At 40.6% G+C, this 15,049-nt stretch overlaps 1 protein-coding gene across 4 annotated transcripts in view; it reads right to left on the reverse strand.

Annotated features, from left to right (window-relative positions):
* The window catches only part of KCNC2 (potassium voltage-gated channel subfamily C member 2), a 195,723-nt gene extending 181,303 nt beyond the window's left edge, over positions 1-14,420 (reverse strand). For 3 of the 4 annotated variants that reach the window (XM_049625989.1, XM_049625988.1, XM_049625990.1), the window contains exon 1: positions 11,727-12,743. In XM_049625989.1, coding sequence (XP_049481946.1) covers positions 11,727-12,389 — 663 coding nt within the window. In that variant the 5' untranslated portion in view covers positions 12,390-12,743. Of the gene's footprint in view, positions 1-11,726; positions 12,744-14,332 lie in introns of those variants that run through there. The other variant, XM_049625987.1, reaches the window with a different exon arrangement.
* Positions 14,421-15,049: the final 629 nt, after the last annotated feature.

Consider the following 15,049-nt stretch of genomic DNA (forward strand, 5'->3'; position numbering starts at 1 on the left):
AAGACATTCTTGATTTCTCTCTCTGCCTCATTCACTGCACCTAATCAATCAACAATTCCACTTTAACTATGTTCATTTTACTTCATCCGTCTGGCCACTGTCTTAATTCATGTCACCAGTATTTCTTACCTGGATTACTACTGCAATAACATGCTAAACTACAGTCCTCCTGACAAATTTGCACTCCTCGGCACCAGCCCAATCCCCTCTTTAGGTACAAAGGTTTCAGAACGATATTCCCAATTACAAATCTGTATGCCATTGCTCCATTAAAAATTCTTCAAGAGCTCCCCCATTACCACCAGAGGAAGACCAGACCCTCTCAACAGAGCTTACCAAAATTTTGATACAATCTCAGCTTCTGTCTCCTGCTACATCTCACGATCCCTTACACAGTGCTGCAGCTGTCCTGAGTTACTTACAGTATCTTGCACAGACCATGCCTTCTTTCCCTTTTAGAATTTCGTGCAGGCTTTCTCTCCATCTGAAAAGTCCAGATACCTCCTCTCCATCCTCTGGTACCAAGAGAGACATTTCCTCCAGGAGGTTTTTTCCAACCTTACCAAGACTATGTTAACTTCCAAAATACGCTACGCCTGCTTCTCCTGGAGATCTCATGTCATTGCACTGTCACTTCCCTTTTGTTGTTCTCTTCCAGGAGACCACAAACTTCTTAAAGGCAGGAAATATGCCTTCACCTTGCCAGTTGCAAAATGCCTGGCATATAATACATATGTCTTAGATATTGTTCTAATTAATCACTACTTATTCTTGGGGGACAAAATTGAGTACCTACAATTTCCCAGACAGTTATCCAGTATCCACATGAGAAATCTCAGGAACAAACAACTTATATTTTCATGAACTTTCTAAATGCCAGAAAGCTTCCTCAAATCGTGCTATTGCAACCACACCATAATAGATGATAATGATGATGATGATGATGATGATGATGATGATGTTGATAGAACTGACATTTACGGAAACAGGCACTATGCTGAATTCTTTTTTTTTTTTTGGTTTTTTTTTGTTTTTGAGACAGAGTGTGAGCAGGGTAGGTGCAGAAAGAGAGGGGGACAGAGGATCTGAAGTGGGCTCCAGCTGACAGCAGAGAGCCTGATGCGGGGCTCGAATTCATGAACTATGAGATCATGAACTGAGCCAAAGTCAGATCTCAACCAACTGAACCACCCAGGTGCCCAAAGGATTCTTAACATGAATATATTCAGTCTACTTTCATAACAATCCTTTAAGTCAGATACTATTATTTCCAGTCCAGATGAAAAGTAAAAGGGTTAGAGAAGCAAATTTATGAAAGTTACACAGCAAGCAAATTGTGGAGTCAGGATTCAAACTCAGCCAACTGAGTCTAGCCCTTAGCATTAATTCACTCCCACCTCAAAACCAAATGTCAGAGAGCCCGTCTTTCAACTCTTTGACCTTAAAAAGATCTGTAATAAAATAATAATAATAATAATAATTAATACAATTAAAAAATAAAAATCTAGTGAAATTTGTTTTAAACTGGCTTCCAAATTCATCTGTCAATGGAACTCTTTTGAGGAACAACCCTTGTTAATATCCTGGAGAACTGCAGATCTATAAAATGCACTTTGGGAAATAATGGTCTAAGCATGATTATTGTCCTAATTCACTGTTAAATTGCATTTGCTCTTGCAACGGTCACATCAAAGTACTGGCATGTACTGGGCTAGGAGCCAACTGCAGCCCCAAAGATGCTCACTTGATCTGAATCTTATCCAAATCTGACTACTGAATTTGAATCTCTGGAGTGAAACTCAAGGAACAAAATTCAGTCATCATCTTACATTATTTCTAGGCACATCTAAGATTCAGAACCACTGTTCTGGAATACACTGTGTTTTCCAAATAACAGTGTTCAGTCTTGCCCTGGACTGGGTATCTCACACCTTATCAGGAAATCTCCTTTCTAAGCCCAGAGATCCTTTCACTTCCAGTTTCAATCTTTCTTAACCTCTCATGCCTCTTCTCTGGCCCTCTGGTCTTTCTAGTACCATGGCATGGCATTCTTCCATGTTTGCGCACTACTCTGTTGACCTTCCTCTTGATTGCTGGAAAACACTTATCTTTTGGAAGTTAACTAAAATGTCATCTCCTCTGTAAAGTGGGTCCCTCCTCAGTCTGTGTGTTCACACTATACTAATGTCTCTATTGTGGCGTTTAATGTATTGTATCGTAACTATGGATGTACAAGTCTTCTTTTTCAACAGAATACAAGTGTCTTAAAAGGAAATGTCAAACTTTAGCCCTTCTTGCTTACTCAGTACAAACTAGTCCTGGCCAATAGTTGAAGCTCAATAATTGTCAGCTAAGAGATTCGAAAGCATTTTAAAGCTTTTGTCTTTGGTGCTTGTCCAGTTTGTTTAGCTAGAGAGAAATGTAATAACACCCGATGACAACATGTTATTTCATAAGCCAATCAATACAAGCTAAGGGAGAGGAAACACAAAAGGTTGTTGGTAAAGAAACCAAACGCTGAACTGAAAGTCAACTACTCAGAAATAATGTTACCAAGAAACTATCTAAGATAGAGAAGTCAGATGAATTAAATCAATGATTGATAAATAAATAGAAGAATGAACAGATTTTGAAAACCAATACTCAGTACAGTAAAAAAAAAAAAAAAAAAAAACTAAAGAACTCAGACTGCACATTACAAATTGAATTGAACAGCACACTCAGTCACTCAGTTAAACAACCCTGTTTTTGCATTGAAACTAATCAATTTTGAATGTCTTTGAAGACTATTAGTGAATTAAAATATGCTTGATTTCATTAACTTTCTTGAATTTTATACCTCTGGCAGTGTACTCTAAATATCAAAGCACCATCAACACCTTATGAACCCGGAAATTAAGCATAAGCTCAAAATATTTCTCAATCATGATAAAGATATAACAGTCCTTCAACTTCTATATGACTGTGATAGGTTCACCAGGCCCGATCATAAAATTCCAATAGCTTAAAAAAAATATTTGCAGCTTACATTCTGTTTGCACAAAAAAAGGGCCAGCTAAGGCTCTATTCTCTCCACTTCCTACTCAATTTATATGAAAGACAAGTTTTATTAAAGATATTTTAGAAACCTTTATAATGGCCTTCTCATTGCTTACCTCAAGAGAGAAGCAAGGCAATTCAGATGATAAATCAAACTATAATAGTAAGGAAGTTTATTCTTGCTATGTTTACTTTGTTACTGTTTCCAATACAATTATTACACAATATTCACTTTTAGCAAATAGCATTTTACCGTAAATCAATAAACATAAAAATATCAAATTAAGCAACCCTATATTTGAATTTCTGTTGTATAATTTGCAAACACAGACACAAATTTAACGTAAATTCTGAATAATTTCTGCTGTTTTCATTGAACCCAATCTGACAAACCACTCAACAAATAACTTTATTCTGGTTCAAACAGTTTTTGCTTAAACATGTTGTCTTAAATTTAGAATTAACAATATTATTTGGATATATCGACAAAATTACTTATAATCACTATTTTAAAAATGTATTTGTATTTTATCATTTAGTGAACAACTTAAAAATTCTGGACAAAGTATTGGTGTAAAGTAAGACCAAAAGGTGGCTTATTTTCATCTCTGGAACTCTCTATAGAGACATCTCAAATGAGAGAACACCTTCCATTGCTGAGGCGAAATCACAGAACACCAGCCAAGAAAGGCTATGTTGACCTTTGCTTCAATTTTCAAAGATGTCAGCAATGTTGTAAGATACGTAAAGAATAGCAAAACTCTAGGATCTGATAGCAAATCACCAGGGTCTTCAAACAGAAAGTAAAGAAGACATTACTGAGGCGTCTACATAGAATTTTCTTGATACATGGAACACTAAGGAAATGTCAGATTACAAAGATGTCCTTAGTATTATGAACTTTCAAAGGAAAAGGTCAGTCAAATGACTGCATAAATTATTTAGAGTGTCTTTTTCCCAATACCACCAGCAACACTTTGGCCCAACTTCTTCTGTTTTGGTTCCTGTAAAATACATTCTCTCAAACACCTCCAAATTTTAATGCTGTTTTACATTTCATCACAGTCTGGTAAGCACCACCTTTGACAAACTGTCCACTGAAGAAAGGCTAAAGGAAAAGTTTTTCTGCCCTGTATTTACTGACCTGACAACAACATCCAATCTCATCTGCAGATCTTAACAAGAGCTCCAAATCTTTCACTCCACTGACTCACCCGTTATCTTGTGTAAAACCACTATAATCTGGTTAATTACATGTGAGAACACAATGCTCTATAAAATATATTTACCATTACTAACAGAGTGAACTAGGTTCACGCTGATAGATTCCCAAGGCAATAAATCAAGTAAGAGTAGAGAAACATATTATAAAAGGCACACACACACAAAGGGATAAAGGGAAATAATAGGAGGTAAATGCATAAGCAGGTTAGTTTTGAGGCCATAAAGGCAGTAGAGCAGTAAGATGTAGAACTGGTAGAGAAGGCAGCAATGGAAGGCTGTACCTGGAGGGGAGTCTGGAAATAAAGTGAATACATAAAATAGTAACAATTTCCCCGCTATGACTAAGCAACAGAATAGGGAAAGGGCAGACCCTACCCATGCTATTCTTAACATGCTTGCTGCTTCCTAAGAGCTAAAGATTGCACATCTAACGTTAAACACAGTGCAGACTAAGCAACTGAGATTGAATGGGATAAATCAGAAGGTCTAAATTCTAGCCTTGCTACTGTCGCAAGCTAGCCATAGCTATGAACAAGTGAGCTGCCTCTTCCATGAATTGAGGCAATTGTGCCAAGTGATCACCAGTGTCCTTCCGATTCTATGTCTAATGAACACCAGAAGTCTGTCATATATAACAGTAATCAATCTCACTTAAAGAGCATATATTTTGGATATATATACATATAATACATACACACATGCACACACAAATATTCTCAAATCAAAACTTTAAGCCATATTCCTACAAAATTCTTTCATTGCTTAAACATATAAAAATTTTATAAACCTATCCCCTGAGTACGCATCTATGTTAACGACAATGAATCTATCCTCTTTTTATGTAAACATGTATATCTTGAAATAGAAAAACTATTTTCCCAAAACAGAAATATAGAACACTATATAATACATATGTATTTACCTTTAAATATTCTTCATTAATGGGTACATTAAAATATAAATTTATTTTAAGTATGTTAGACAGCATGCTATTCTCTATGTTTATTCTAATAAAAGGAGTTATGAAAGATATTAGAATTCAATAATTTGACATTATTTTGTAAACACTTAAATGTGTGTTAGGCATATCTGTAAATCCTCAAGTGAATAAGACTTTTCCTTCTGTATAAGATACAGGAAAGGGAAAAGGATGGTGTCTTTGACAAGACACTTTTCAAATGGAAATAAAACGGAGATTATCTAATCAGTTATCCTTGTGGTGGATGGATATACACCTGCACTGAATCTCAGATTTAGGAAATGACGGAGCCAATCGTCTTTATGGGTTTCATGACTGAGCCACAGCAAAATGATTTCCTGAGATCAATATGTGGTTGAGGGAAAGCTGTTTTCAATGGGAACAGGAAGCTAGGAGCTAACCTGTTTCTATGGTAACCAGAGCAGCAGCTACCCAACAGCTGTAGGGAAAAAAAAAGGGCAGAAAGTTATAAGTGTGAAAAAAACAAACAAGAAAAAAATCAATACTGGTTTACCTCATTAGTGTAATGGTCCTTAGAGTACAATCACAATGAGGGCAGACATTTTGTTTCTCCCCCGCCCTCTCCCCAGGGTTTTTAGCAATCAGTATCTTATTTTTCCTCCAAACCTCAAAATCTAAAAGCTGGAAAGAAGTTTGGACACTAGCTAGCCCAATGTGTCATTTTCTTTTTTCCAGAATAAGTCAAAGGAAAGCAAGACTCAAGAAGATGATGTAAATTCTCCAAGGTCACACCACTGGTTGTGAAATCTAGTTTAGTGTGTGGGTCTCATATATCCCACCCAGGCAGTTTTCCAATACTGCTTCCATATATTCTCTCCTCCTGCTCTCTCCTCCACCTAAATACCCACATTTTAGTCACTTTCTGTGAAAACATTGACTATATGATATTAAAATTAATGACCACCCTTCAACCTATAAGTAAAAGCAGTGCTATCTATTCATATATATTGATATGAGAGAGATTGCTTTTTGAAAAAGAGTCTGAAATTATGTCCTTCATACTGAAAAAGAGTCCTTCATATTTCAAAAAGAAGTGGATTAAGTTTGTATAATATATTGATGGTTATTGTTTACACTATGTTGCCGCTACATATTTCCTTCTGGAGATCTGTGCTTATCTTTCATCAGTCCTTTAGTGCCCTTTACTATTTCATTTAGACATGTTTTTAAAGGTTGCCATAATAAAAGGATATGACTCGGAAGTTCAAAAAATATGAGGCCTGAAAGTGCATTTTTTGTAGTAGCGAAAATAAATGATAATGATACACATTGTCAAATGGGAAAGGTTGACCGACATGTTTCTATATAAGGCTACACATTCCTTGTGTTCAGCTGCTTTGAAAATAAGACTCTCAACAGAGAAGAAGAATTTCTTTGACTTGCATTAGTTTTGTCAACTCAAGTCTACAAATGAGCTTTTAGCAAAATATCACAGAATAAAGTCATACCTAATCTTTCCAACTACATTCACCTTTGGCATGCCTAATACTCAGCAGTGAATTAAATCACCTAGTTTGTGATCAAATACACAACTGAAAATATAATTTTCTATTGAACTTACTTGATTCTTTTTTTTTTAATTCACATCCAGGTTAGTTAGCATATAGTGCAACAATGATTTCAAGAAGGAAGAACTTATTTGATTGTTTTAATGATGTATTGAATTAGTTACTCTCTGAACTATCCAATACTCAGAATAGAAGTATAAAGTTAATTACTTTGTGAGCTCTACAGTTAGTGGCCTGGAAAGAGTCAAAGGACACTTACATGTTTATATGGGCAAATGCAAAAACACCAAACATTTCAGCACACTTTTTTCAGGGGTCTGAAGTTTGGATTAGTATTGTCATATAGTTGGCCATGACTTTTAATTAAAATGGAAAGGAGATGAGGACCCTAAATAATTTGGTTGTTTTGTATAAGTACAGCCTTCATCACATTGTCCAATAATATTACAAAGACAGAGCCTATAAATCATTGTAAAAACAGGAAAACCAAGATAACACTTTCATCATAAAATAAAGACTAACAATACCTTAACACCACCATTTCTAAATAGAATGTCTTCCTGAATGTGTCAGGCAATATTTCCATTTTTTTTTTTTTGAAGAAAATTTATCTATAATTTCCCTGGAATTTTTTTGCATTTCTTAATTTAATAGATAATGTTTTTAGAAAATGTTTTATTATAAATAGAGTGGTGAGCTTATTGAGGGCAAAAGACTATATCTTCTCCATGTATTCTGATAACTGACATAGTTGAGTGACTGCATAACCAATACTCACTGAGTAAATATTCTAAAAATTCTAATAACTGACAATAATTTTTTATGAACAAGCTATATTTGGCCAATAATACTTTAAACTTCAGCAATACTTACAAAAGAAATATTAATACTTTTTTCTTTAATCTTAATATGTGACTCAAATAGTCCATTCCTTATTATAATTTTTTAACTTACGCGTTACACTCAAATCTGGCAAACAGTTATTTAGATCACTTCTTTCCTATTTTATCTGTGGTTTGAGGAAGAGGAAAAAATAATCCATAAAAAGTAAATTAAATATGTACAATTCTGAATCCAATTCTATATATTGAAATTTAACTTTTAATAGTTTCAAGGAGTATATTTTAATAATTCTGTGGAAATAAACTAATTTAAAATTACTAATAAAATGAGTGTTTTCAAAATCTAACAAATGATTGATTCTCTATCATAGCCCATGGATGATTCAGGATGATCTGCACATAATGATAAAGGCCGGAGAACATACATAAAATGATCTGGACCCAAAGACCAAAAAGCCAACATCTTAAATGTGGTTCCATGGCAGTTATTCTTTCTATGCTCTTTAAAGGTAAAAGAAAAACAAAATTCCCTATCACCTAACCAAAGATAAACAAGTGACCGAGGAAGAGCGAGGAGAAACATAACTGCTTTCAGCTCCTTAATATTGGGAACAAATTATTTAAAATATTTTGATTCTGGTATGTTGACCTTATCTTATTTTTTTTTCACTTCTAAAAAATCCAGAAGTTCAATCAAAGAATTTCGGCCTGGCACCTGTCCACTTACCTACGATATAATGTTTTCAGAAGAAAGCACATACAACCTTCATTTCTCTTAAACTTAGATATTAAATTGGGAAATATACAATGCAAAACATTTTCACAAATACATCTATGCATCCTTGATTTTTGCTATTTGTAAATTTCACCCAATGGCATCAACAGAATAATTTCTCCTTTTATTTCCTGATCTCATTTTTTTTCAGAACAGGTTTCCATGACCACTTATATTTGATTTCTTATAAATTTCTATTTGGAATACTATTCTTACAAATTCATTTAAGTATAAAATATAAACTTTTTTACCAAGTTAACCTGAACAATTTTGACCTTTTGATTATGTATTTACATCATAAATTTAAAGCAATAGAGGAGGGAGAAATGCCAACCAAAACAAAAAGCAAGAATACAATGTTACAAAATTCAGCTAATTACCTATCCAGTTCCTATCACTGTGGTTTCATTCTGGCACTTTAGTTCATAAAAGTTAGAAATAAAACATATCTGTTATATAATTGAGCCAATCTCCTCAATATTGGGAAAAGATAAAGACATTGATGACAGGTATAACAAATTGAAATAGGAATTCAGCCAGTTAAAATTGTTCATCTCAAGTATATCAATAAAAGATGAACTAATGTAAAAAAAGTAAAGAGGGTTTATAAAAGTTAAATACTTAACTTCTACTAAGAATGAGACTTGTGGAAGTAAGACCACAGCTGAAGCAAACCACTTGATAATTGACTTATGTCTCCTAGAATCATGTCCATGCAAAATATTAATTTCATCCTGTTGACCTCCCAATGTAATATTATTTATCAAACTAGTCAGATAACATTAAGTCAGTCCATCATCTGAACTAAAAATGTTCATATAAAAATATTAAATCACATTTCAGTAAAATGGTGACTTCTGATTACTCTTTTTAGGCAACCCCCAATAACTTGAAAAGGGATTTCCCTGAAGACAAGCCCCACAAATGTTAGCCAATCTGAAAGATAGCAAAACATCACATATCAAATGGTCAATAAAAATGCGAAGTTCAAACAGGTTCAAGAAGTTAATTCAAATCCCGTATTTTGACTCTAATGGTGGGTGGTGCAGGGTAAAACCTCTACCAAAGACCTCTACCGAAGGTCATAGATGACCTTTCAAAGTTAGAATTCTAGTAAGCGTCTTATCCTGCATTAAATCTCAAGAGTAACATGATCTGCAGATTTCATAAACCAGTCAGTTATAATCAGTGATTATGGTAAAAAGGGCCTGGGGAAGACGTCATGAGACCTCCAGCATAATTTTGGATCTGCTATTAACTTGCTGTATGACCTTGGCCATCACTTAGCATCTGCAGTCTTCATTTTCCTCATCTATAAAATAAAGGGTCTTCATGAAGTGACCTCAAGGAAATTTTCCAGATCTGTGATTCTCACCTGATTCTACTTCTAATGGCTCTTTGACCTTGTGTTAATCTCTAATACATCTGTGTTCTTTCCTCACCTAAAATGGATACATGTCAAACCCTACTACTGTTACAATGAAATCTTAGGAACATTTTTTTAAAACTATTTTCAAGTTAATAGTCTACCCTTTGATCAATAATCAATAAAATCAATTTCCATAGCAATAATAAAAATGAAACACCAACTTAAAGTTTTTGCTATGTAATCTAGGCCACAATGAAATCTATTATATTATCATGAGGAAAGATAATAAAACATTCTGTCTTTTTTTATAGCGTGCAATCTGGAAAAAAAAAAAAATCACATGATGAGCCTGAAAACAAATTCAGATTATCTTTTTAGCCACCAAGTGGAAAGAGTACTGTGGCACTCAGCTGGAATAAAAAACAAAAAAACAAAAACAACAACAACAAAAAAAAACCAACCACAGATGTAATGGTCATGAGTCTAGATTTAATTTAAGTAAATATGCACTTGTTTTTGTTTTTGTTTTGAAATCCAACTCTTGTTGAATTTATAGAATGGTCTTAACAGGAAGAGTTCAGAGTTGAAGTTATTAATTCCATATTCAAACACTAAAATCTATGTATGCATTTAAATGCCAGATCCAACAGAGGAGCAATGCTTAAAATTGTCTCATTCATATTCTATTTCAAACTGAAAACAAAACACATCCTCAGACTTCTACAGTGGTATCAGAAGCACATCTTCTGACAAGTTATCAGATAGGCAGCTGCACAGTATCTCAGATGCAGAGACTTCTGACATACAGAAAAAGACAATAATGAGGATGGAGCCATAGTGAAGCTGCCTTGGGGGTATTTTTTCCCAGTGTCAGAAGCAAACCAGACACACGCAGTTGCAAAGATTTAACTAAATACAGTACTCTGTGCTCATGTATAATTAAAAAACATTCACATACTGTATAATTTTTTGGTTATTTATATTTCTTTTATTCCCTTTAAACTGGAGAAACCAGTATTGGTTACTTTTATAGTCCTTTCATGGGATTCTGAAAAATTAATTGGGAGTCTCAAGGACTAAATTTAAACTGTCATTCAAGCTAGAAACTGAAAAGAAAAAAATTGAGGATGGACTCACAATCTGAAGAGTAAAATAAAGTTTGCCACAATCTAAATTACCCAGATTTAGACAATTGGACTAACCTAGCATCACCAAGTGACCAATTCAGAGTCAATCTGTAAGAAACACAGATACAGCCCAAGGGGAAAACGACCAGCTCCCAATTTCAACGTGCAGGTGGGGTCCCTGCTCAACTCACTGGGACAAACAATTCAGCTTTCTTCCCCCTTGGAAGGAGACAGGCCCAAATAGCACTCAGGAGAGTCTCTTCACAAAGTGACCCCGCTGGCACACCCTCTCCCCACCCAGCCACACAGGTATATTCCATTTTCCCTTCTCTGTCTTCAGATTAGATCCCTAATTGGAGCCACTGCTCTGAGTGGGTCAGATGTGGAGTGTCAGGCCTTCCTTACTGAAAATGTCAAATCGTGATGACCAGAAGGCCTGAAGAAACATCCAAATTAACGAAAAAGTTGGAACAAAAGAGTCAGGAAAAGCAAAACAAAACAAAACAAAAAAAAAAAAACCCTCAAGGTGAAGCGCGACACCAGTTTCAGGACAAGGTTCCGGACAGACTTGCACCGAGAGGTCGACCTTTGCCCTTCAGTTCCCATCTGCTAGAGTAAATCTGTTTGAGTTGAGGAGAGGTGGAGGATGGAGGGGGCGGGGAGGATGGCGGCCAGGGTCCCGGAGTTTACCTAGCACCAGACGGGCTGCTAATCTCATCCTTAGGGAGCCCAGGTTCCCTTCTCCCTCCCACCCCCTCCCGCACCCCAGGGGCCCTTGGTGGAAGAGAACCGAGAGTTGGGAAGGCGCTGGAGCAGAGGGAAGGGGGCGGTTCTGGCCTTACCCTGGCGGCTCTGGACGAGTAGGGGTCCTCGAAAAGGGCCCACATGCGGGGCTGCAGCCTCCTCCAGCGGCCAGACTTGCCGTCGGGGCCCCCCAGGCCCGCGGCGTCCTCGATGCCCAGCCTCTTGGCCGCCAGGTCTTCGTCGTCGCCGGGGTCGCCGCCGATGAGGTCGGGGGTCTCGAAGATGTCGAGCGCCTCCTCGGCGTCGCGGTGCTGCCGGTAGGTCATCCAGCAGCAGGGCTCCACGTCCGTCTCGTCGATGCCCCAGAAGGCCAGCTCCTCCTCGAAGAGCGGCCCGCACACGTCGGCGGGGCAGTGCAGCTTGCCCGTGCGGTAGTAGTTGAGCACGTAGGCAAAGACTCCCGGGTGCCGGTCGAAGAAGAACTCGCGGCCGCCGCCGCGGGGGCTGCAGTTGCCCGCGCCGCCCTCAAAGCAGCCGCCCGGCCCGGGAGACAGTGGGGGCGGTCGCGGCGGCGGCGACAGCGAAGGGGGCGACGGCTGCAGCTTGTCGCCCGCCGCCGTCAGGCAGTCGCCCGGGGGCTCGGAGGCGGCGAGCAGGGCCAGGCGCGTCCCAGGCAGGGTCTTGAGGGTGCTGCGGTAGGTCTCGTGTCGGGTGCCCCCGACATTGAGGATCACCCTCTCGTTGTTCTCGATCTTGCCCATCTCTGTGGCTCAGACATGACTGGGGGGGAGGCGAACACAGCGCCAAGTTAAAGATCTCGGCCGTCAGAGCCGCGCGGTGACCCCCACCCCCACTCCCAGCGCGAGTCCCAGGAGGCAGGGCTGGAGACGGGCGAGGGGCAAAGGACCCTCCCAGGAGGAAACGCGCGCCCAGCTCTGTCCCCGCCTCTAGCAGCACACGTTCCCCGGGCTTCCAGAAAACTGAGGTGGTCTAAGCTTCCCTGACCTTCCAGGACACCTTCTTCCCGGCCCCCCACCTTTCTCCCCTTGCTCTGATCTCTCCTACTTCGTCTTTTCACACTTCACTTCCCTCCCCTCTCACAAATAACCGGCTCCTAGGTCCTAACCCCCATCCCTCCTCTCTCTCCAGACCCCTCCTCTCTTGCCCCCTTTCTCTCCCCCTGCCCTGGCCCCTCTCTTCCGCTCTCCTAGACCCTCTCCGCGCCCCCCCCCCCCCGGCCTGGAGGCAGTTCTCTTAGGCAACGAGTTTCCTCCACGGAGACAACTTGGTGGTGCTGGGTGAGAGCCCCCGGACGGGGCGGGGAGCCCCCCACTGCGCGCGTACCCTCGGGACTCTGGACGGCTCGCAGCGCCCCGGCACTCAGGGCACCCTTTGCGTGCCCTGTTCCCGGTTCACCTCCACTCTCCCTCACGGACCAGGCACAAAGACTGAACGCAGAAGTCAAAGCACAAAAATCTCCCTGCTGTTGCCTTTCACCAAGGAGACCTGTGACTAATTTCCTGATCCAATTTCCTTTTCACATTATTGTTGTTGTTGTTGTTGTTGTTGTTAATATTATTACTTGGGAAAGGAAACCACTAAATAGGATACATTTTTTGAGAATACGAGTGATCAACGCATCCCACCCCATCCCCCCTTCCCAAGAAAAACAAACGCCTGGGGGATGGAGGGTGGGGGCTTGCTTTCTAGGAGGGGCGAGGCCCTGGGAAAAGCCGCTGGAGGCACACCCCCTGGATCCCTGAGCTGACAGCGTCCCGGTTTCCAGTCTCCCAGCCACCTCTCCCCAGGGCTTCACCTCCACATTCCTATTGCGGAATGTGGGGGGGGGATGCCTGCCTGCAGGGTCAGCATGCCCTTCCCTGCAGATCACCCCCTTCCCCTGCCGCCCCCAGATACCTTAACGAGACCGACAGAAAAGTGGTTCTGCTTTGGTTTCCGAGTGGACGAGCTTCTCCGGGCAGCCGGACTGAGTCCTGACACCCAGCCGAGCAGCCCTGCTCCAACGAGAAACTACTTGTTGGCGTTTTCCGGGTTCAGGTGGTTGGGCCGCTCCTCCGGGCGCTGGGGTCGCGGAGCCAGCCCCCGCCGGCCGCCGGCCGCGCTCCCCGCCTTCATTCTGCGAGCTGCGGGCTCGCCCCGCGCCAGCCTCGGCGCCCAGAGTCACCATCGCGCAGGGCTGGGCAAACCATGGAGCTCGGGGCGGGTCCAGCCGGCGCTCCGCGACCCCGCCGGGAGCGGGCACCGCGGCTGGCCGTGGCCGCGGCGGAGCTGACCGCAGGTCGGGAGAGCTCGCCCACTTGCTGGGGAAGTCCCCCGGCTCCGACCTGGACCTGCAGGTTTTGTTTCTCCCCCGCAAGCAGCCGCCGCTAGAGCGGTCCCTTCCGCACCACTCGCCGTCAACCACCAGCGCCAGAGCACAGAGCTCGGGAAAGGGTGGGTGGGTGGGTGGGTGGGTGGGTCTGGGGAAGCTCTCTTGTACCAACCAGGTTCATATATTTTTCTTCCGTGAAGCTCTATCCCCACCCTCTCTGGAGCTTCTGCCTGCCTTATTTACACCCCACGCTCCACACCCTTTCTCTTCCCACTGCCCCACCCCTCCCAACAAGTGACAGAGCATCTCTAAGACCAATTCCATTTTTTTTCCCCCTTAATGACAGCTGAGAGGAGAGAGAGGTCTACTTACAGGTGACAAGTGAGTCTTGTTTCTCGAGTCTTACACATGGCTCTGGCTTGCTCTTTCCAGTCAAATGTAGGTCTCCAGTCACCACATCATGGTTATATAAAACAAAACAAGTTTAAAAAGTTTATTCCAGGAACATAATGCTCTAGCAAGTGAAAATTCAGGGTTCTCTATCAGAAGCTACAGAGGCGAGCTACAGATATCCAAGTACCAAAGGAATTATCTAATTGCTCAATTCCTCTCTCAAATTTTATTGGGCCTTGTATAGTTTGCTAGGGCTGCCATAACAAAGTACCACAAACTGGACTGTTTAAACAGTAGAAATATTACCTCCAAGCACTGGACGTAGAAGGTAGAAATTAAGGTGTGGCCTAGGTTGGTTCTTTCTGAGGGCTCTGAGGATTGGACTTATTCCAGGCCTCTCTCTTTGGTTTGCAGATGGCCATCTTATCCCTGTGTCTCTTCACATCATTCTCCCTGTTATGCAAGTCTGAGTCTGTCCAAATATCCCTTGTATATAATAACACTTGTCATAATGCAATAGGGCCCACCTTAATGGCTTCACCATTAGAGACCTATTCCAAAATAAGATCACATTCTCAAGTACTGGAAACTAGGACTCCAACATCTATCTATCTTTCTTTCTTTCCCTTTCTTTCCTTCCTTCTTTCTTTTTCTTTCTTTCTTTCTTTCTTTCTTTCTTTCTTTCTTTCTTTCTTT

This window comes from Panthera uncia, chromosome B4, assembly GCF_023721935.1.
Source record: "Panthera uncia isolate 11264 chromosome B4, Puncia_PCG_1.0, whole genome shotgun sequence".
In the NCBI taxonomy this organism is placed as follows: Eukaryota; Metazoa; Chordata; class Mammalia; order Carnivora; family Felidae; genus Panthera; species Panthera uncia.